Source organism: Diorhabda sublineata, chromosome 9 (assembly GCF_026230105.1).
Source record: "Diorhabda sublineata isolate icDioSubl1.1 chromosome 9, icDioSubl1.1, whole genome shotgun sequence".
NCBI lineage: Eukaryota > Metazoa > Arthropoda > Insecta > Coleoptera > Chrysomelidae > Diorhabda > Diorhabda sublineata.
The window spans coordinates 25,657,001-25,678,025 of record NC_079482.1 but is presented as its reverse complement, the minus strand read 5'-3'; the positions used below and the strand labels follow the sequence as shown (position 1 = coordinate 25,678,025).

The 21,025-nt window shown below is 32.0% G+C and overlaps 4 protein-coding genes across 6 annotated transcripts; 2 read left to right on the top strand and 2 right to left on the bottom strand.

Moving 5' to 3' along the window:
- Positions 1-482: 482 nt before the first annotated feature.
- On the bottom strand, positions 483-14,817 carry LOC130449073 (nuclear factor related to kappa-B-binding protein). 3 transcript variants are annotated; one of them, XM_056786729.1, is made up of 12 exons: positions 14,339-14,817; positions 13,881-14,283; positions 13,175-13,597; positions 10,879-12,342; positions 9,676-10,094; positions 9,325-9,567; positions 9,060-9,272; positions 7,018-7,650; positions 6,823-6,951; positions 3,565-4,225; positions 1,143-1,444; positions 483-850 (listed from the first exon to the last, which is right to left on the bottom strand). In XM_056786729.1, the coding sequence occupies exons 3-12, from the start codon at positions 13,576-13,578 to the stop codon at positions 723-725; spliced, it is 4,596 nt and encodes a 1,531-aa protein (XP_056642707.1). In that variant the 5' UTR covers positions 13,579-13,597; positions 13,881-14,283; positions 14,339-14,817; the 3' UTR covers positions 483-722. The 3 variants fall into 3 exon arrangements, with proteins under 3 accessions (XP_056642707.1, XP_056642705.1, XP_056642706.1); XM_056786727.1 differs by having other exon boundaries at positions 13,881-14,817; XM_056786728.1 differs by lacking the exon at positions 13,881-14,283 and having other exon boundaries at positions 14,510-14,817.
- Positions 14,818-14,908: 91 nt separating this feature from the next.
- LOC130448853 (eukaryotic translation initiation factor 3 subunit F-1) lies at positions 14,909-16,746 on the top strand. The gene is made up of 2 exons (XM_056786397.1): positions 14,909-15,059; positions 15,150-16,746. Exons 1-2 carry the CDS (start codon positions 14,921-14,923, stop codon positions 15,875-15,877), a joined length of 867 nt encoding a protein of 288 aa, XP_056642375.1. The 5' UTR covers positions 14,909-14,920; the 3' UTR covers positions 15,878-16,746.
- On the bottom strand, positions 16,735-18,924 carry LOC130448852 (gastrula zinc finger protein XlCGF46.1-like). The gene is made up of 3 exons (XM_056786396.1): positions 18,632-18,924; positions 18,079-18,580; positions 16,735-17,584 (listed from the first exon to the last, which is right to left on the bottom strand). Exons 1-3 carry the CDS (start codon positions 18,746-18,748, stop codon positions 16,845-16,847), a joined length of 1,359 nt encoding a protein of 452 aa, XP_056642374.1. The 5' UTR covers positions 18,749-18,924; the 3' UTR covers positions 16,735-16,844.
- A 338-nt stretch (positions 18,925-19,262) lies between these two features.
- On the top strand, positions 19,263-20,982 carry LOC130448737 (probable trafficking protein particle complex subunit 2). The gene is made up of 2 exons (XM_056786232.1): positions 19,263-19,393; positions 19,446-20,982. The coding sequence occupies exons 1-2, from the start codon at positions 19,307-19,309 to the stop codon at positions 19,776-19,778; spliced, it is 420 nt and encodes a 139-aa protein (XP_056642210.1). The 5' UTR covers positions 19,263-19,306; the 3' UTR covers positions 19,779-20,982.
- Positions 20,983-21,025: the final 43 nt, after the last annotated feature.

The window sequence follows — 21,025 nt, the reverse complement described above, 5'->3', positions numbered from 1 at the left end:
GTGACATTTCTTTGCGTGTGATACCATGATTAGGTCCAAACGTGGAAGATGCAGTAGGTTCCGAAAGATCCCGGTACCTGATTTGGCACGAAATGGAGACTTTATCAATGGTAGGAATTATTTTTGTTAATAACTTTTGCATTTTTGATTTTACAGTAAAAAGTCATTGAAACAAAATTGTAGACGAAGCGATTTACTACAATTTATGTCTTAATAAATTTTTCTTGTGGTTGGTAGTTTCGAAGTTACATCAAAAAGAGTTTCCATCCCTTTTTCTAATATGGAACAAGAGTTGCAACTCCAGAAACTCGTTGTTAAGCTCCTAGTGACCTAGGGGAAGATCTTGAAGGATCCCGGTATTCGATTTGGTACGAAATGTAGTCGAATTGACTTCGACTACAACGGAGACTTCATCCGTAACAGGGAATTGGTTGTAGCGATTAGTGATTGAGGGAAAATGTTGTTGGTAAAAGGAAGAACAATTTTCAATTATGTTTTTCGTTTTATATATAAAAAATTCATTTTTTGTTAATACACAAATAAAAAAAAGAACGTTTAAAATTCATATGTACACAATTAAATCGAAATCCTTATATACAAGTCTGATTAATATTAAATAATATACAACCAATTTGATACTGGATTTACTAGTTTATCACTACAATAATTTAATTATCGACACTTTGTACAATTTTAGGGTAAAATCGATGAAAATTTTAGCTTCACTCGCCTTCTTGTGTAGGGAGAGTTATTTCGGATATCTTTTCCGATGAAATGGTTGTGGTTTGGGCAGTAGATTTCACTGCGTTCGGATTGACGACGTGAGCTAATACTTGCCTACTCTGGATACCTAAAAACACAATTTTTTTAAACGAATCAATACGAATATTCTAGAATGTGATTATAATATATAAAAGGAGCCTCTAATAGCCGGAGGAAGTCAGTAAACTCATTTAGTTTAGTGACAAGTAAACTAAATGGTACATTCAAATAAATTAGTGTTAGTGAATAGTGTAAGTGTTGGTGTATAAGTGTAAAGTAAGTTTATTTATTTTCAAATAACAGATATTTTTTTTAAAAATCACATTCGAAATATTTATGAAAAAAAAAAAATAATAAAATTAATTATTCCTGCGATTTACCTTTATTTTGTCCCGTAGTTTGAGTGATCGGTATCACTTTGACCCCTTGAAGTGCCTTAATATTAATGGCAGTGCCTTGAAAACCCGCTGGTAGTAAAATTTGCTGAGCTAGGATTTGTCCGCCTTGTCCTTGACTCGCCAAAACGACCCTTTGCGTATTAGCGGCGTTACTCGTCTGTAACCTGACGGGGTGGCCCCCGATCATTATGTGTCCCTGAGATACGGTTTGAGTTTGACCAACTTGACCGCTTTTCGTAGAGGTAAACATCACTTGTTGAGGAGATTGCACTTTCACTTGGGGACTAAAAACATAAAAGTAAAAAAAAATTAGATGATGGATATTAGTTTACCTGAAACTATGCACGCAATAGTCAGTTTAATGAAACGAGTGTCGTTAGTAGATCAAATGTACTCAGAAATTGAGATAGATAAAATTTTTTGAAAAAAAAAAAGAAAAGATTAAACCAATTAAAATAATCAACTCAAATTTGAAGTTAAAATAATAAAAAATTGTGAAAATATGTCGGAAGACACAAAATCAATGCGTTTATTAAATTTTTAAAATTTGTCCCGTTCGAACCAATCCGGTCCTGCTGTTTGTTTACATTGTCCAACTAGTAAAACCGCAACGTTGCCAAGACAATTTTTTTGTATGAAAATAACACGGAAATGTAAAGGTAAGTATTGAAAATCAAATCTGAAAAAATCTATAAAAGTTAATATCAAATTTAAATAATAAAAAATTGGAAAAATTATAAAATATAGTGAAAGTATAAAAACAAAAAGTGAATTTGATTTAATTATTATTCATATTATTGTTCCGTTCAAGCCACACCGGTCCTGACTAATGACAACTATGTAACGTCACATTGCCAATATGAATAACGCAACGTTGCCAAGTCATTTTAATTGTACGGATATTTCGAAATAAATCTAATAAATATCAACTAACCGTTAAATGAAATTGACTGATCCAAAATAATATGGAATTTGGGTAAAGTCGAATTAAATAAGGAAAATTAACGATAACAATAAAAAATTCTAAAAAAAAAATAAAGATAAATGTTATTTCGGCATCCTTAACCAGTCCGGTCCTGCGGTTTGTTTACTTATCACCTAACGATTTCATTCATTCATTTACATCACCGATATAAATAACGCAACGTTGCCAAGTCATTTTAGTTGTAGGAAAATATAAAGATAAATTTTTTTATTTTAAAATATAACTTTGGAAAAAATGTAAACCATAAAGTTTTGATAAAAAGTGCGAAAAACATAAAAATGCGAATCTATAGAAATGTAATACAATTAACGATAAAAAATTGAAAAAAAAAAAAATAACAAAGACAAATGTTATTACCGCATCCTTAACCAGTCCGGTCCTGCGGTTTGTTTACTTATCCCCTATCGAATTCATTCATTCATTTACATTACCGATATAAATAACGCAACGTTGCCAAGTCATTTTAGTTGTAGGAAAATATAAAGATAAATTTTTTTATTTTAAAATATAACTTTGGAAAAAAAGTAAACCATAAAGTTTTGATAAAAAGTGCCAAAAACATAAAAATGCGAATCTATAGAAATGTAATACAATTAACGATAAAAAATTGAAAAAAAAAATAACAAAGACAAATGTTATTACCGCATCCTTAACCAGTCCGGTCCTGCGGTTTGTTTACTTATCCCCTATCGAATTCATTCATTCATTTACATCACCGATATAAATAACGCAACGTTGCCAAGTCATTTTAGTTGTAGGAAAATATAAAGATAAATTTTTTTATTTTAAAATATAACTTTGGAAAAAATGTAAACCATAAAGTTTTGATAAAAAGTGCGAAAAACATAAAAATGCGAATCTATAGAAATGTAATACAATTAACGATAAAAAATTGAAAAAAAAAAATAACAAAGACAAATGTTATTACCGCATCCTTAACCAGTCCGGTCCTGCGGTTTGTTTACTTATCCCCTATCGAATTCATTCATTCATTTACATCGCCGATATAAATAACGCAACGTTGCCAAGTCATTTTAGTTGTAGGAAAATATAAAGATAAATTTTTTTATTTTAAAATATAACTTTGGAAAAAAAGTAAACCATAAAGTTTTGATAAAAAGTGCCAAAAACATAAAAATGCGAATCTATAGAAATGTAATACAATTAACGATAAAAAATTGAAAAAAAAATAACAAAGACAAATCTTATTACCGCATCCTTAACCAGTCCGGTCCTGCGGTTTGTTTACTTATCCCCTACCGAATTCATTCATTCATTTACATCACCGATGTAAATAACGCAACGTTGCCAAGTCATTTTATTTGTAGGAAAATATAAAGATAAATTTTTTATTTTAAAATATAACCACACCCAAACTGGATTAAATTAATTACAAAATCGAATTAAATACGTACATACCTGAAAACAATGTTGGGTTGATTAATAATATTAATATTATTACCAACCGATTGTTGACCGCCGACGTTATTTCCGGTACTCTTCAAAGCGTTCTGCAGTACTAACGAACGCGCCGAACTACCAGACTGAGTTTGCAAAATAACGTTCTGTCCTTGTATATTCTGAATGGCGCCGCCCTTGCTGCTGGCCAATAGGATCGGTTTACCACCCAAATGTCCCAAATTGAGGTTAGCCGCGTTCACCATCCTAATGGTGTTGGTATTCCCGGTAACGTTCAAAGTTAGAGACTTGGGGGTATTCTTCCCGGCGGGTATCCGTATTTGATTCGATTGGCCCACCAACAGTTTCGGGTGAACGGTCTTTTGACCGTCGATTCCTTGGATTAACTTGGCGTTTATCAACTGTTGGTTGGTTTTCGTGTTGATTTTCGTCAGGGTTTGAGTTTTATTGATCGATCGCGAGGAACTTTTCGTAACCGTGGCGGATGATGTCGAAGTCGTACTCTGGGATGCCACGACGAATTTCGGTTGGGTCGTTAATGTCAGTATATTATTTTGAGATCCTACGGTTAATTGATTCAAGGCGTTCGATTTCGAAGAACCGGTTAAATGGATCAAATTTTGTTGACCCGATTTCGAACCTGATACTCTTAAAGTAGTACCTGTAGGATAATTGGGGAAAAAAATTTTTTTAAAATCACTTATATTCGAAAAATGTCAATAAAAAATACAAATCTACCACGATAACGAAAAATTGACATTATGTTATTTTTCTCATAAAACTAGAACCAACAACAATTGGTAGAGCCACAAAATTAATGAAAAAACGCTAAAAATGTTTCAAAAAGCGAATTTTAATTTCAATTATTATTATTATAACATCCAAGTCGGTCCGGTCCTGTTGTTTGTTTACATTCTGATTCATTAGGAAATACGTCACATTAATAATACAAGTAACGCAACGTTGCCAAGTCAATTTTAATTTAGGGAAAAAACTGACAAATAACAAAAAACGAAGGAAATTGCAAAAAGCTGGAAAAAATGGAGATTAAATAAGAATTAAATTCACAAAAAACTAGATGAACCAATTAAGAACTGATAGAACTATAAAAAAATTGGAATTATTGCGCATATTTCAACATTAAATTTGATTAAGATTTTATTTATTATTGAAATTATCATTTTTCAAGTTATAGTCGCTTTGAAGTCAGTCCGATCCTGTTGTTTGTTTACATTATCGTTGTAACATGATTCGTTAAGAAATACATCACAATAATACAAGTAACGCAACGTTGCCAAGTCAATTTTAATTTAGGGAAATATTATGAAAGCCAGTTTTAAACAAAAAAGGTAGAACAAAGAACTAATAGAACCATAAAAAAATGGAATTATGGAGAAATGCGCATATTCCAAAATTAAATTTGACTAAGATATTATTTTTTATTGAAATTTTCATTTTTCAAGTTACGGTCGCTTTGAAGTCAGTCCGGTCCTGCAGTTTGTTTACATTACCGAAATAACGCGACATAATACAAGTAACGCAACGTTGCCAAGTCAATTTAAATTTAGGGAAATGTTATTAAAAGTTAACTTTAAACAAAAAAAGGTATCAAATTACAAAAAAAACGAAGGAAATTGAAAAAAGCTGGAAAAAATGGATATTAAATAAGAATTAAATCCACAAAAAACTAGATGAACCAATTGAGAACTGATAGAACTATAAAAAAAATTGGAATCATGGGAAAAATGTTTCAAAAACTAATAAATTGAATCACTTGCGCATATTCCAAAATTAAATTTGACTAAGATTTTATTTTTTATTGAAATTATCATTTTCAAGGTACGGTCGCTTTGAAGTCAGTCCGGTCCTGCAGTTTGTTTACATTACCGAAGTAACGCGACATAATACAAGTAACGCAACGTTGCCAAGTCATTTTAAATTTAGGGAAATGTTATTAAAAGTGAACTTTTAAACAAAAAAAGGTATCAAATTACAAAAAAAAAACGAAGGAAATTGAAAAAAGCTGGAAAAAAATGGATATTAAATAAGAATTAAATCCACAAAAAACTAGATGAACCAATTGAGAACTGATAGAACTATAAAAAAAATTGGAATTATGGGAAACATGTTTCAAAAACTAATAAATTGAATCACTTGCGCATATTCCAAAATTAAATTTGACTAAGATTTTATTTTTTATTGAAATTATCATTTTTCAAGTTACGGTCGCTTTGAAGTCAGTCCGGTCCTGCAGTTTGTTTACAATACCGAAGTAACGCGACATAATACAAGTAACGCAACGTTGCCAAGTCATTTTAAATTTAGGGAAATGTTATTAAAAGTGAACTTTAAACAAAAAAAGGTATCAAATTACAAAAAAAAAAACGAAGGAAATTGAAAAAAGCTGGAAAAAAATGGATATTAAATAAGAATTAAATCCACAAAAAACTAGATGAACCAATTGAGAACTGATAGAACTATAAAAAAAATTGGAATTATGGGAAACATGTTTCAAAAACTAATAAATTGAATCACTTGCGCATATTCCAAAATTAAATTTGACTAAGATTTTATTTTTTATTGAAATTATCATTTTTCAAGTTACGGTCGCTTTGAAGTCAGTCCGGTCCTGCAGTTTGTTTACAATACCGAAGTAACGCGACATAATACAAGTAACGCAACGTTGCCAAGTCATTTTAAATTTAGGGAAATGTTATTAAAAGTGAACTTTAAACAAAAAAAGGTATCAAATTACAAAAAAAAAAACGAAGGAAATTGAAAAAAGCTGGAAAAAAATGGATATTAAATAAGAATTAAATCCACAAAAAACTAGATGAACCAATTGAGAACTGATAGAACTATAAAAAAAATTGGAATTATGGGAAACATGTTTCAAAAACTAATAAATTGAATCACTTGCGCATATTCCAAAATTAAATTTGACTAAGATTTTATTTTTTATTGAAATTATCATTTTTCAAGTTACGGTCGCTTTGAAGTCAGTCCGGTCCTGCAGTTTGTTTACAATACCGAAGTAACGCGACATAATACAAGTAACGCAACGTTGCCAAGTCAATTTAAATTTAGGGAAATATTATGAAAGCAAGTTTTAAACAAAAAAATTGACATATAACAAAAAACCAAGGGAATTCTTGAAAAGAATCTCGATAAAGCAACGTTGCCAAGCAAATTCTTTAACCGATAAGTTAAAAATTTAACGATTCGACACGAATAGAAAATAAATTGATATTTATTTACCTTGACTTAAAACACTCGTTTGTTTCTGTTGAGGTAACAAACTTTCCACCGATATAACTTGTCCTGCTGCGTTAGTCAATACTTTAGCCACCACAGGCGTTTGAGCGGCATTGCCAGATTTCGTCAAATCTGAAATTAACCATTAACGACAACAACAACAACAATAAATTTTAAATAAATAAAATAATCGAGTACCTGCTGTAATTTTTTGATGGGCGACGACGTGCGTACTGACCGGCACCATTCCAGATTTTTGCACATTAATCAATCCCGTCTTCTGCTTCAATATGATCTGTTGCGGATTGGCCAACAGACCGGAATTCGGTAAAAGTTTCTGTTTTATAGTTTGCAGGATTTGTTGTTGTTGCGCTTGACTCAAATTACTTTGCGATTTGATCTGCAAACTCGGTTGACCGACTATCTGATCCGATTTGGTCACCGATACGGTCACTATGTTGGTCTGATCTACGCCCGGATCCCCCGGAGCGCCGGTTAGGGGACTCAGACCGACGTTACTCGTCGGCGAGGCCCTCAACAGGGTCACGTTCTTCACGTTCTGTAACTGCAGGATCTGTTGTTGGACGCTGACCGGTACTTTCATTTTCTCCTGTTGATTTTCCGATGATTCTCCTTGGTTCTGCTTTTGGACCAGCAGTTGCTTCTGTTGAGCGGCGATCGTTTGGAGAAACTGTTGGGTTACCACTTGACCTATTTGTTTATTTGGGGCGGTACGTTGATCTTGGATTTGTTTTATCAACTGCGCGTTCGTGGTTGGTATTATAAGGGACTTTCCGTGGGACGGAGATAGGATTTTAACTAAACTTTTACCTAGAATTAGAAAAAAAAACGTTATGATTAAATAATAGTCCGGGAGACCTAACCTGTTGTAAGAAATACCTCAAAAAATAAAATTGATTGATAGAGGACCAAATTTTAAGCAAAAAAAAAATGTTTTTTTGAAAAATTGATAATTTTTTATATGAAAACTTGAATTTTCTTGAAAATATTTTATTAAAAAAGTGTAAGAAACAAAAATGAGGCTTATAAAGAAGCAAAGAAACTGATTTTTTTAAATTTAGGTACAACACAAACACAGTTATGATTTGAATATTTTTATCGAACGAATATTTTTCTAAAATTCAAGTAAAGGGAAATCGGTCAACTTTTCGAGGTATTTGCATATAATCTTTTTCAAAGTACCTTTAAAAAGCTTGAAAATGAGAGTTATTAGAACTCCCTAGCAAAAAAAAGTACCCTAACGAATGACTGATACAACTTTCGAACCCTTTAAATGTTGCCCTTCACAAAATAGAGGGCTAAAGAAATTTATAAACTTATAGGTTATAAAATTTTCTATAAATCCAAATTTGAGCGACTAATTTGCTTGAAAATTAATCGAGATAAGGCCAAAAAACTAGATAAAACACTTTTCCGGATCCTTTCTAACTTCTTTTGATACTCTCGAAGTAATTTTTCCATCATCATCTATATTTGTAAGGACTTTTCATTGTTTTCATTTCATTATCCTTCTGTAATAATCACCAATTGGAAATATCCATGCTGTCATTAATTTTTTATTGTCTTTTCCTTCCATTCTTCCATTTTATTCACTTCTGACTCTATTTTTTCACTTTTTCTTTCTTTCAACTTATCCGTTCAAATACATTAACCACATTTACATAGTTTTCCATCCAGTAAGTGATTTTTCTTATTAATAATCCTCTAGGATCTTTCTCTATCGATACAACCTATCCTCAACACTTTTCCGGATCCTTTCTAACCTCTTTTGATACTCTCGAAGTAATTTTTCCATCATCATCTATATTTGTAAGGACTTTTCATTGTTTTCATTTCATTATCCTTCTATAATAATCACCAATTGGAAATATCCATGCTGTCATTAATTTTTTATTGTCTTTTCCTTCCATTCTTCCATTTTATTCACTTCTGACTCTATTTTTTCACTTTTTCTTTCTTTCAACTTATACGTTCAAATACATTAACCACATTTACATAGTTTCCCATCCAGTAAGTGATTTTTCATTATCAAAAGACCCATTATCCTTTTCCAGCGGTCACCAATTAGAAATATCAATGCGATCAATATATCTGTTCACTATATCTCATTATTCATTTCCATTTTATTTCTAATTGATTATAAATCGTTTAATTACTTTTACAATTTCCACTTACTACCATCAACCTTCTTCTTTATCTGAAATAAATTGTATATTTACCACTTTTCAATGTCGGACTCGCCACCCTATTCTGGATAATTGTCTGGAAAGTCTTGTTGATATCCGTATCTTCTTTGGTCTGTTTCAAAGTGATATTCGAAGCCGCTGCAAGCGGTGGTGGTTCGTCTGATATCACAGGTTTAGATTGCAGGACACTTTCTTGAATATGAACTTGAGTTTTGGGTAAATTATTGCTTAACAACAAACTCGTACCTAAAAAATAAATTATAATAACTAGATTTAATGTAATACGTAATTAACTTACCCTTCTGGGGTGCTGTAACGGTTATTAAATTTGGCAGTGGAGGATTTTGAACTTGCGCCGTCGTCATTGCGACGCTAGTTCGTCTTTGCGTAGTTTCTTGCAAAGGTGGTGGTTGTAGGGGAGCTGGAGGTGCGGTCGGGGTTGTTTCTGATTTTACTGTTTTAACAGGTTTCTCGGGACTCTGTTTTCCTTTAGATTTCGAACTGGGTTTCTTATGTACTTTCTTATTCGTTTTATTAACCCCTGAAAATAAAATATTAATTTATTCATATATACGGGGTACATAAAAATATCTAACTGACAAACAAGTTACTCACTCTGTATATACCGTAATCTAATGATAAAAATTACCTTGATATTGTTGATGTATTCTTTCGAAATCTTCTTCTGTTCTATTTCTATGTAAATAAATCCAAATTTTTTTCTTTGGATCATATTTAACGCAAGGATCCCATTGAGTGTGCATCCTGTCTAATGCTCCGGATACGACTGATTGTAGAACGTTATCCGGCGCGGTGCTGGAAATATACTGAGAGGATTTTAATAATTCACAAATTTCCGCTCTGGTGCCTTCGCCGTTCGGAAGTCTTGCGGCAGCGTCTCTAACTAATGACAAAATAGTTACGAAATTTGGTCTATCGGCAGATAACATGGTATGTCCTCTGGCTTTACTGTTACCCACCGCAGGATTATATATGCCTTTAATTGGTCCTACCACTGATTCATAGTTGTTACAACGATATGTGAATGCCTTGTGAGGGTTGTCGTATCTAATAATAATAATACGTAAGGATTTATTGTAATATGTATTTTACAAATTTATCATCCTGTATCTCAGAAACTAACAGGATGAAAAAATTGTCTTTTTGTAAAAGTAAAATACTACAATACACGATACTATATACATATCATGTATTTTTTAAAAACTTGGAGAAATAACAAAAAATCACTATGGTACATTTGAACTACTGATTATTATGTTTCAAGTTAAACTTAAAAAAAAATTGGTGATGATGAAATGAAATATTTGATGATCTCTAAACTAATACACAATTAGAGTTATGAAGATAACACAAAGATTCTAAGATTCTAGAAGCAAGATAACCGAAGATAGTGCTATACTCAACTCGGTTTTGATTAAAATGAAAATGTAGGTGAAAGCGGAAACAGAAAAATATATTTTACAAGATTCAACAATTGAAATGTTCCCTAATGCAAAAAATAAAAGGATCTATAGCAGAGAAAGCGAAGAAAAAAATTTAGAAAGAGAAGGATACGGAACCAGGTGTAAACATGTATAAAACGATGTGTAAAGAAAAACAAAAATTGGTAAATAAACAGTGAGAACAATAAAAAAAATCCCCAATACAAAAAGTAAAACAAGAAAGAGAACCAGTTCTGGATCTACAAGAACCAATATACCAATACATGAATAAAATAATGATTTCGAACGAAATGAAGAACAATATATAAGAAAATTAATTCAAAAGAGAAATGGAAGAGGAAAAATTGATTAGATAGGACGAAATGTTTATAAAAAGAAATAAAACTCACCTTCTCCGTTCTTGTTCCCTGAAAGTTTTAATTTCCTCCGGCGTAGCCTTCCTAACTGTCCAAGTTGTGGGGTACCTCGGCGGCGGTGGACTGCTAGATCTATCAGTTATATCCACGTCTAATTCTTCTTTGTTCGAGGACAAATCTTTACCGTCAGATTTATGTTCCAGCCAAAAACTACACAAACAACTCAACAGATTATCGGAATCCCTTCCGGCCCCTATCCATTGATAAACGTCCAAATTGGATTTGTATTCCATGTAAGGAACGAAATCGTCAGGTTGTTCGGAAGCGTTACCGCACAAAAAAGTTATAGCCGACGGTAGAATCCCGATCCAATTGTCGGTGCTGCTGTACCAATCGTTCAGAGGACTTATGGGGTTTTCCTGCCAAGTTTTTAGTCTTTCCTGTAATGTGTACATGTTCATTCTGTGATCGCAAGTCGAACATATCACGTCTCTAATTAACGAAAAGAAATTGGCGTGCGTATCTTGCATCAATTCCGGTTTGTTATTCAATTCCAATATATCGATATCGGAATTATCTAAATCTATCGGTATATTCATAACGTCGATTCCGTCTAGATCTTCCACGCAAGCCGGGGTGATTTTACCGTATTGAGTAATACTGTTTATAGGTTGGAGTACGTTTGAACTACTGGGCATCGATTCGTTGTTATTAGTAGTTTCTTTTTTGATATCGCTTTTGGTGTGTTTCAATTTGATTTTGTGTTTTGTTTTAGATACGGTATTATCCATAATAGAGTCCGAATCCGAATCTGAATTAGAACTGTGATCATCGTAATTCGATTTAAATTTATTGTTAATACTGTAAGACGAATGTTCCGATGGTTTCCTCGATTCCTTTTTGATTTTTTTCCTGTTGATCGATTTCGATTCCGGTAAGTGTTTAGTAATCATCGGCATATTTTTATTATAAGGTAATTGTGTCCTATTGATTATATCAGTTAACGTAAATCCTTTTATGTTCAATTCGGGATCGTCAGGAGAGTTCAATTTCCTTTTTTTGTGTTGGTAAATCATGTTTTTATAAGATTCGTCATTTATGTAAAACGGATTGAAATTGGGGGTGATGTACCTTTCTAAATCTACTTGTGAGCCATTCAATTTCGTAAACATGGTGGAACAATGGAATTCTTCCTTCGAATTATTCAAACTATTCCTAATACTATTGAGATGCCTTTTTTGTTTCCTGGACAACGATGTAGGCGGTCCTTCCGGATAATTTTCGTCTGAAGAACAGCCTGTATCGTCTGTTTTAGATTTAATCGATTGCAAAGTTTGAAAATAGCGCCTCTTCGTTCTATACGAAACGTAGTCTACGTTAATCTTTCTCTTTTCTTGCTTGGGATCCACTCCCGGTGGTAAATTTCTTACTTGAGAAAGAAGTTTATCTCGAGATTCTATTATGTCATCTTTTAGCTGCTTCCTAAACATCTTGTACCTAAAACAACAATTTTATTAAAAATTTTTGTATTTAGACAAGAAATCATTGAGAAATTACAGAAAAAAATACTCCTCGCACAATATTCTTGACAATAAATGTATCTGACTATAGATATAGATGTTAAACATGGAAAACGATAAGAAAACAGACACGATATGAATATATACAGCTGAAAAGAATCATAAAATGGAAATATACCAAAAGGAAGACCTAGTAAATAAAACACTAGCAAATATTGGACAAAAAAAGATAGTAACAACTAGAAAACGAATACTGAGCCATTTTAAATCATGAAATAAGGATCCATATGGAGAGAAAATACATATAAACACTTATTGAGGGGGAAAACATCCCTTAAATTTGTTGAAACAAATCATAAAATGAAAATATATCAAAAGGAGTACCTAGTAAACAGAAGACCTGCAAATACTGGATGTAATGGATTGGAGAGAAATAGTAAGACAATGAAATGGTGATAAATGTGACAAAAATTACAAGAAAACCAATTTTTATCATTCTGAATCATTAAATAAGGATCCATATAGAGGGAAAATACATAGAAACACTTATAGAGGGGAAAACGTCCCTTAAATCTGTTAAAAAAATCATAAAATGAAAATATACCAAGAGGAAGACCCAGTAAACAAACACCTGCAAATACTGTAATGAGAGAAGTGGTAAAAGAAAGAAAATAAGGTGAAAATGTAGAATAAGAATGAAGAAATTAAAAAGAAAAGCACATCAAGCGATTAATGCTTCTTTAAGAATTATTTACATTAAAATACGATTAAAAAAATGATTTTTTATGCAATATTATGAATGAAAATACCTGTATTTAGATTCGTTTCTTTCGGCTTTCCTAATAATCTTCCTCATGCGTGCAATGTCCGGTCTAAAGTATCCTGCTTTCAAATCATCATGAAATTTAACTAACGGACTAGTAAATTTGAAAACTTCAAAATCAAACAACCTCTGTAAAGTTTTTGTTTTTTCCAGTTCATCATCTTCAGGAAAATTTGGTAGGAAAGTTTGTAGATGTTGTCTATTTTCTTCGGAAAGTGAGTTCCAAGTCTCAGTAGACAGGATTTCCCTAAATAAGTCTTGTCTTTCACATAAACCTTGCGGTAATTGAATTTTAACGTTTCCTATTTGAGCTATTTCCATACCATCATCTTCGGAACTTTCTGTACTGTAATCTGATGATGATGTCTCTTCACTACTTGAATTATCCATAGTTTTAATTTATATTTTCCTAAAAAATACTCATTAAGTACCTATAAGTTCCATGGAAACGAAAATGTAACAACAATTAGATTAGTAGAAACATAAACTATTAATAAATGAAAAAAATTATATTTAATCCCTTCCAATTCACTTTTGGTGATGAAAAATATTTAGTTGTGATCATGTAAATAAAAATAAAGTAGAAATTGATGGTAGGATAATGTACAAACATTATGATTAACCTTTGGTTGTAAATTTCAATAATATCATATAAAAACAAAAAATCCAAGTCTATTAAATGAAATACTTACATGTATATGAATATTATTACCGTGTAGTTACTTAATATAAGACCATTTTATCTCTAATTCAAATGAATAGTATGTACTTGTAAATATTAATGAGAATCTTCAACAGTTTCCGCGATACCTTTCACATTACATAAACTATTGCACCGATTATTTATTGAAATTCAATCTAGTTCAAATTCCAAGAGAAAAGTTCCACATTTAAACGCCGTTGATAAAAAACTCGTACCTACTCACATTGATTATAGATATTTTTAGGTTAAGTAAAACATAGGGCTTTTCGACCCTATCGTATTCAAACTTATATAAAACGATATGCCAGAGTAGAATATATATAATAAAATTTTGATTCATAGGTTCCTGACCCTTAAAAACGAATTTTCCAAAAAAGTAACAAATCCGCGATCTACAAAATTAGAACATTCATGACTGAAAATAATTTAATACTTAATCAAGGTCACCTTTAATACGAAACAGGCAAAATTACAGTTAAATACGCTTTGAGTGTAATTCAGACATATTAATTACTAATTTTATATGACGATAGAGGTACCATCAATAAACAAACGAGTTTGATTTGAAAAGGCGGGGGAGGGGACGCGAAGACATTTTAAAAAATCCACTCTACACACCTAGTTGTTGAGCTATGTTTTTTCCCGAAATATCTCAGCCGCACTCACTTTTAACTCGTAATATACAGGCACGCCTGCATTGCGGATATAGATATACCAAAACAACGCATATTCACCTCTAACGACTCGCCGCGAAACCATTTTGGTAGAAGCCATCAAGAGCAAAACTCGATTATGATTACAATAAATTTACACCGAAAATAACGATAATCTATCGTAAATAGCAAACGGGTGGATTCCTTAATTCTTATAAAACTGTTTTATTAATAAATCATAAGTTTTAAATATATATTTATATAAAAAAATCATGAAATAAAATAAGTAAATTCCGGCATTTAAATAACCTTTAGGGTTTTGAATAGTTATAATGTTGGTCACATTGAAATTTGACATGCTGTCAGACGATTATTTATGCGCATGACATTTTATTTCTTTATCAAAATGGCATTAAACGTACAAGTAAAAGTACATCCCGTTGTATTATTTCAAATTGTCGACGCTTATGAAAGGAGAAATGCCGATTCTCATCGAGTTATCGGCACATTACTCGGTAAATATTTCAATTATGTATAAATAATTTTTAATAAAACGTCGCAATATGTTATACATAACCTACAATTTGATATAAAAAACTTTACAGGTACTTCCGATAAAGGAGTAATAGAAGTAACAAACTGTTTCTGTGTCCCTCATAAAGAATACGCTGATCAAGTAGAGGCCGAATTATCCTATGCTATGGACGTTTACGATTTAAATCGAAGAGTAAATTCCACGGAAACAATCGTCGGATGGTGGGCTACTGGTCACGAAGTTACAAATCATAGTGCTGTTATCCACGAATATTATTCCCGTGAGTGTAACAATCCTGTTCATATAACAATCGATACTAGCCTACAGAACGGTCGTATGGGATTAAAAGCTTACGTTTGTGTTCCCCTTGGAGTCCCAAATGGAAAACAAGGTTGTATGTTTACATCGATACCAATCGACGTGGTATGTTACGATCCCGAGGTTTTCGGACTACAACTTTGTCAAAAAACGATGTTGACAGGATCTGCAAGGCCGAGGAACGTTAATCCCATGCTGGATATTAATCAAGTATCAGAAGCTGGTAGTAAAATGAGCGTGATGTTAGATCAAGTACTCCAATACGTCGAGGATGTTTTAGCCAATAAGACGGTTCCTAACAATGCTGTTGGTAGATCTCTATTGGATCTGGTCAATTCTGTACCTCATATGAGCAATGAACAGTTTTCCGAAATGTTTAATAGTAACGTTAAGGATCTTTTAATGGTTATCACTTTATCTCAACTTATTAAGACCCAATTACAGCTGAATGAAAAATTAACTTTATTAACAAACATATAAATAAAGGTTTTTCATGATTTGTATTTTATTTGGAATTATTTTTACCTTTTATTACCTTCAATTTGGAACATTTGGGAAATGTGCTTGATCAATAAATGTTGAAATAAATTATTTGGGTGTTTTGATTATAATTTCTAATATTCAGTGCTTTGTGAAAAAAAATGGTTAAAATGGAATGGAATGAAATAAAACTTTGTAAAAAGTTGACATGAAGTGAAACTTTTTGAAAGATGCAACGGAGTGAAATAAAATGCAAAATTTTTATTTAAAGTGAAAATTTTTGGTAAAATGAATAGTGCAGCAAAAAACTTGGCATGAAGTGAAAATTTTTGGAAAAATGCAACAGAATGTAATAAAAATATGTGAAATTTTGATGTGAAGCGAAAATTTTTGAAAAAGTGCAACAGAATGTGATAAAATTATGTGAAAAATTGAGATAAAATGAAAATTTTTGGAAAATTGCAACCGAATGTAATAAAATTTTGTGAAAAATCGATATGAAGTGAAAATTTTTGGAATAATGCAACAGAACGTAATAAAATATGTGAAGCGAAAATTTTTGAAAAAAAGGAATAGATTGGCAAAAAAAATAAGATGAAGTGAAAATTTTTGAAAAAGTGCAACAGAATGTAATAATAATATGTGAAACTTTGATGTGAAGGGAAAATTTTTGAAAAAAAGGAATAGATTGGCAAAAAAATTAGATAATGTAAAAATTTTTGGAAAAATGCAACAGAAGGTAATAAAATTATGTGAAACTTTGACGTGAAGTGAAAATTTTTGAAAAAATGCAAAGAATGGCAAAAAACTGCAATTTTTTTCTTCCAAATAAAAAATCTTACAGGGTGAGGTATAATAAACGACTTGAACGTTTTTTTTTTCCTTTTAATGACAAAATTCCATACATTTTTTGCACGTAATACTACAGCTTATCGAAAATTCGAAAACATATACAGAAAAATATAATTTAGATGGTCGTTTCAGTTTCGTTTTTAATATTATGCACCTCTTTGAGATGATTATTCAAAAATTCCGATCCGGCGAAAGCTTCCGAACAAATTTCGCATTTTTCCGTTTCGTGTAGCCTTTCGTGTATACTCAACGCGTAATTAGTAGCGAATCCCTTATCGCACACTTTACAAAAACATTCCTTGGCTTCCTCGATGCCGTGTTTCGATTTCAGATGTGATCTCAAAGACACCCTCTGCCTGAAACCCTCGAAGCAATATTCGCAAACGAACGGTTTCTCGTTGGTGTGTTGTCTCTTGTGGGTTTTCAGGGCGTACGTCGACGAAAACCCCGTACCGCAATATTCGCACACGTGCGGCCTCAATTTTTCGTGCGTCATCCTGACGTGCGTCAATAAATTTCCGTTGGTGAAGAAAGCCTTGCCGCACGTTAGACATTTGAAGTTCCTCAGACCCATATGGGCTTTCTTTTTATGCAGCAAAAACTTATATTTTATCCGGAACGCTTTGCCGCATTCTTCGCAGACGTACTGCTCGGCGGCGTGTTTGTGTTGATAGAATATGTGGCCGCGCAAACTTTCGATGTTCTTGCAAGTGACGCCGCACAAAGAACACACCGAAGGACCCGCCGTATGCAGCATCACATGTTTTCGTATGTTGTCCGATCTAATCAGGCGACCGCAGATGTGACATTTCGTTTTTTTGTGCTTCAAATTGTGCAAATTGAAACTCGCTTTGTCTGAAAATCAAAATTAAATAACACTTAGGCGATTCGGTCTAAATTTACTCTTTTAATATAAATCTTTTCAATTATTACAATGATGTAGCCTCTTATAAACTATATTCGTGAGAAAAAAAATCGACTCAGGTAAAACCAAAGGCCCCATTTAATGTTACCAAAGGCCATTGTCCTTTGAGAAGCTGATCAGACGCTTTAGCTTGAACTAACCCCAATCCACTGGGCACCACGTCTATGGTAAGAAACAGGAGGCCAAGGTTCTTTAAGGGCCATATCCCAATTGATAAGAGACCGCGATTTTTTTGCTCACGATTTAATTATTGACATTTCCTTTAACCAAGAGCATAGCATCATAGTATAGCTAGTTTTAACATAAAAACTAACCTAGACAATTTTTTTTTATTTAGACTCACTGTATATTTGTTATAAATGGTAATTGGAAGAAAAGATTTATCAAAAAAAATAATTCAATGGGGTAAACTTTTAATAATTACCTGAAAAACTCAAACTACATGTTTCACATGTAAATCCTACAGTTTTTATCTGATCCTGTACTTCGTCTATTATATCTTGCAAATTTTTATCGTCCAAATCTCCTTTTTGTTGTTCTGGGTTTGGTTTTTCATAATTGGATTCTTTTTCTGTTTTTATATTCTTTTGTAAATATTTCTCGTCGTTATTAAAAGAATCTTGAATATTTGATCCCGAACTTTCTCCAATCTCAACATATGTAGTAGTTTTAAGAGTTCTTACAACTTTAGATTTATTTTGAATAACTTTATTTTTGACGACATTTGTTGTTGTTTGTTTCGGTTGAGTGAGTTTATTTGAGGTAATTGATCCCAAAGTTTGTTCTAATAAATGTTTCTTTTTTTTCACAGCTTCTAAAAGAAGTTTATGTGCTTTGATGATACGCTTTTTTACCATCAAAGCCATTTGAACTTCTTTAGCGCATTTTATACAGCTGTATTTTGGAAGTCCATCGTTTTCATGTACCTAATAGATTGGATTAAAAATATGTCGAAAAGTTTTTGTAATTTAATTTACCTTTATCGAAGTTAATACGTCCAACATTTTTGGAAAATCGCCTCCGAAGATACTTACTCTAGTAGGGGTTTTATTTAAACATAATCTACATTGATATAATTTCACTGGCGAACTCATTTTTTCATATTTTTGACTCAGTATTACAATAAAATTTATAGAATATAATTACTTCTCCATTTAAAAAAAAAATTATTATATTGATAGTTTATTCGACTCGGTTAATCACTATCGAACTAACCTCAATCTATAAAGAAAACTAACACGAAGCTATTTTAAAGAACAAAATTGACAACTTCAATTTCTTGAAACCATAGAACACAAAAGATTATGATATAAACAAACGTACTAAGAGTAGTAATTACAGGGATTTTCGATATCTATGATCCGGTATCAAGTAAATTAGTGGATCAGAACAATTATGACCAAATATTGGGGATTAGTAGCTAGAGTTTCGATAAAAATTAAAAACAAACAAATAATCAGTTGATAGAATAATATAGCTATGACCAGTTTAGTAAGTTTAGAATCAGAAGATCAGTGATCCGGATTAAGAAGAAAGAATCATAAATCTATATCGAATATCTTTAAAGATTAGTGGATGCTATATAAATATTATATTATGTCACTTGACATTTGACACTTCTTCAATATTAATGGCGGAAAATGTAAATAAATATGATTGGAACATATTATTTCGTAATAGTAGGACATAATGATAAACCTTTATTTGAAATGGAATTTACAAATAGTAAGGACCCAAAGGTATTTATAGTCGCGATATTTTATGCAATCGAATACTAAATTTTTCTTTTAGAAAGAAGATCACAGACATTTGAACCAATTCATCGCACATTCCGCTTTGGATTTGATAGATGAACACAAATGGAAATCTCACGCTATGAATTTAAAATCTATAGATAAATTCAATCAGTGGTTCGTTTCGGCTTTCATAACTGCGAGTTTGATAAGATTCGTTATCGTACACGATAATCGAAATGACGATGGTATTAAAAATTTCTTTTCGGAAATATACGAAGCGTACATTAAACATTCCATGAATCCTTTTTACGAGGAAGACACCCCGATCAAGTCTCCAGCTTTTGAAAAAAAAGTGCAAATATATGGAAAGAAATACCTTTCAAGTTAATAAATAAATAAATCTATATCCATTATCAACGACTTTTATTTGTGGTATTACGATGAATTGAATGTGTCCTTTAATTTGTTGAAAAACCACCATAAAGTCGTCTAATAGGTGTAAATCAATTTTTTATAAGGTTCATTTGAATGTAATTTAAGACATTTACACTATTATCAACATTAATTATAATTTTTCTGAGGATTTCTGTTGGATTCACAAAAAAAAAGGAAACAGGTCAGAGGAAAAGACTAAATAACCAAAAAAAGAAAAGAAAAGCACAGGAAATTTGAATAAAGGTGGTCAAAAAAGATTTAAACTGATAGTCTGGAGAATCTTTGGGCTGTAGGGTCTAAAGAAGGTTTATTTATGGAGAAAGATCCTACAGGGACTAAAGAACCAAAAAATGGAAGGAAGTCACAGAAAACTGAAACATCAATGGTCAAAATGGACTTTATTAATGGAGAAAGATCCTACAAGGACTAAAAAATCAAAAAGCTGAAACAAAAATGGCCAAAGGGGCTTTTCAATATCCTTTATTCCTACAGTGACGGAAGAAACAAAAATATGGAAGGACATCACAGAAAGCTGAAACATCAATGGTCAAAGTGGACTTTATTAATGGAGAAAGATCCTGCAAGGACTAAATGATGAAAAAGCTGAAACAACAATGGTCAAAATGGGCTTTTCAATGTCCTTTAATATCAGTGAATCCGCATGTCAAAAATCGAAGCTCATGATAATGACAACACCACAAAAGAAAGAATCAATGAGAAGTATTTCTATAAAAGTGAATGAAGCAAAAGTAATGAGCTTAGAACAAGTTCAAAGTTATATATATCTCAGGGAGGTTATCAAGGACAAGGGAGGTAATCTAGAACCAAAGATGGCAAAGGGAAGTTAACAATTGAGAGCACTGAACTCTAGAGAAAAAATTTCTAGTAAGACTGAACTACATCTGTACAAAACAATAATAAAACCAACGTTGAAATGTGGATTCTTAAAAAAGCAGAGGAAAAGAAGTTGAGATATGTCTTCTTCTTTCTTTCATAATGCATTTAACGCCTATTCCTTTTTCAATATCTTTAGATTTATAGGGAAGGAGGATACTAGGGGGTAAAAAGGAGGAAGAATTATGGTTGACAATTTATATGGAGAAGTAGAACTAATCAAAAGAATAAAGTTGCTGACTTACACACCGAGAATGTCAGATTTTAGATCAACGGATGTAGATACAAGAAGGAAAGAGAAAAAAG

Excerpts from the sequence above, each read along its gene's own strand:
- LOC130449073 (XM_056786727.1), bottom strand. The coding sequence starts at position 13,578 with ATGGATAATTCAAGTAGTGAAGAGACATCATCATCAGATTACAGTACA. Across the intron at positions 10,095-10,878 it reads AGGGAACAAGAACGGAGAAG|ATACGACAACCCTCACAAGG; the intron begins GTGAGTTTTATT and ends TATTATTATTAG. Across the intron at positions 4,226-6,822 it reads AACGAGTGTTTTAAGTCAAG|GTACTACTTTAAGAGTATCA; the intron begins GTAAATAAATAT and ends ATTATCCTACAG.
- LOC130448853 (XM_056786397.1), top strand. The coding sequence starts at position 14,921 with ATGCGCATGACATTTTATTTCTTTATCAAAATGGCATTAAACGTACAA. Across the intron at positions 15,060-15,149 it reads AGTTATCGGCACATTACTCG|GTACTTCCGATAAAGGAGTA; the intron begins GTAAATATTTCA and ends AAAACTTTACAG.
- LOC130448852 (XM_056786396.1), bottom strand. The coding sequence starts at position 18,748 with ATGAGTTCGCCAGTGAAATTATATCAATGTAGATTATGTTTAAATAAA. Across the intron at positions 18,581-18,631 it reads ACGTATTAACTTCGATAAAG|GTACATGAAAACGATGGACT; the intron begins GTAAATTAAATT and ends CCAATCTATTAG. Across the intron at positions 17,585-18,078 it reads ATGTAGTTTGAGTTTTTCAG|ACAAAGCGAGTTTCAATTTG; the intron begins GTAATTATTAAA and ends TTTGATTTTCAG.
- LOC130448737 (XM_056786232.1), top strand. The coding sequence starts at position 19,307 with ATGATTGGAACATATTATTTCGTAATAGTAGGACATAATGATAAACCT. Across the intron at positions 19,394-19,445 it reads CAAATAGTAAGGACCCAAAG|AAAGAAGATCACAGACATTT; the intron begins GTATTTATAGTC and ends TTTTTCTTTTAG.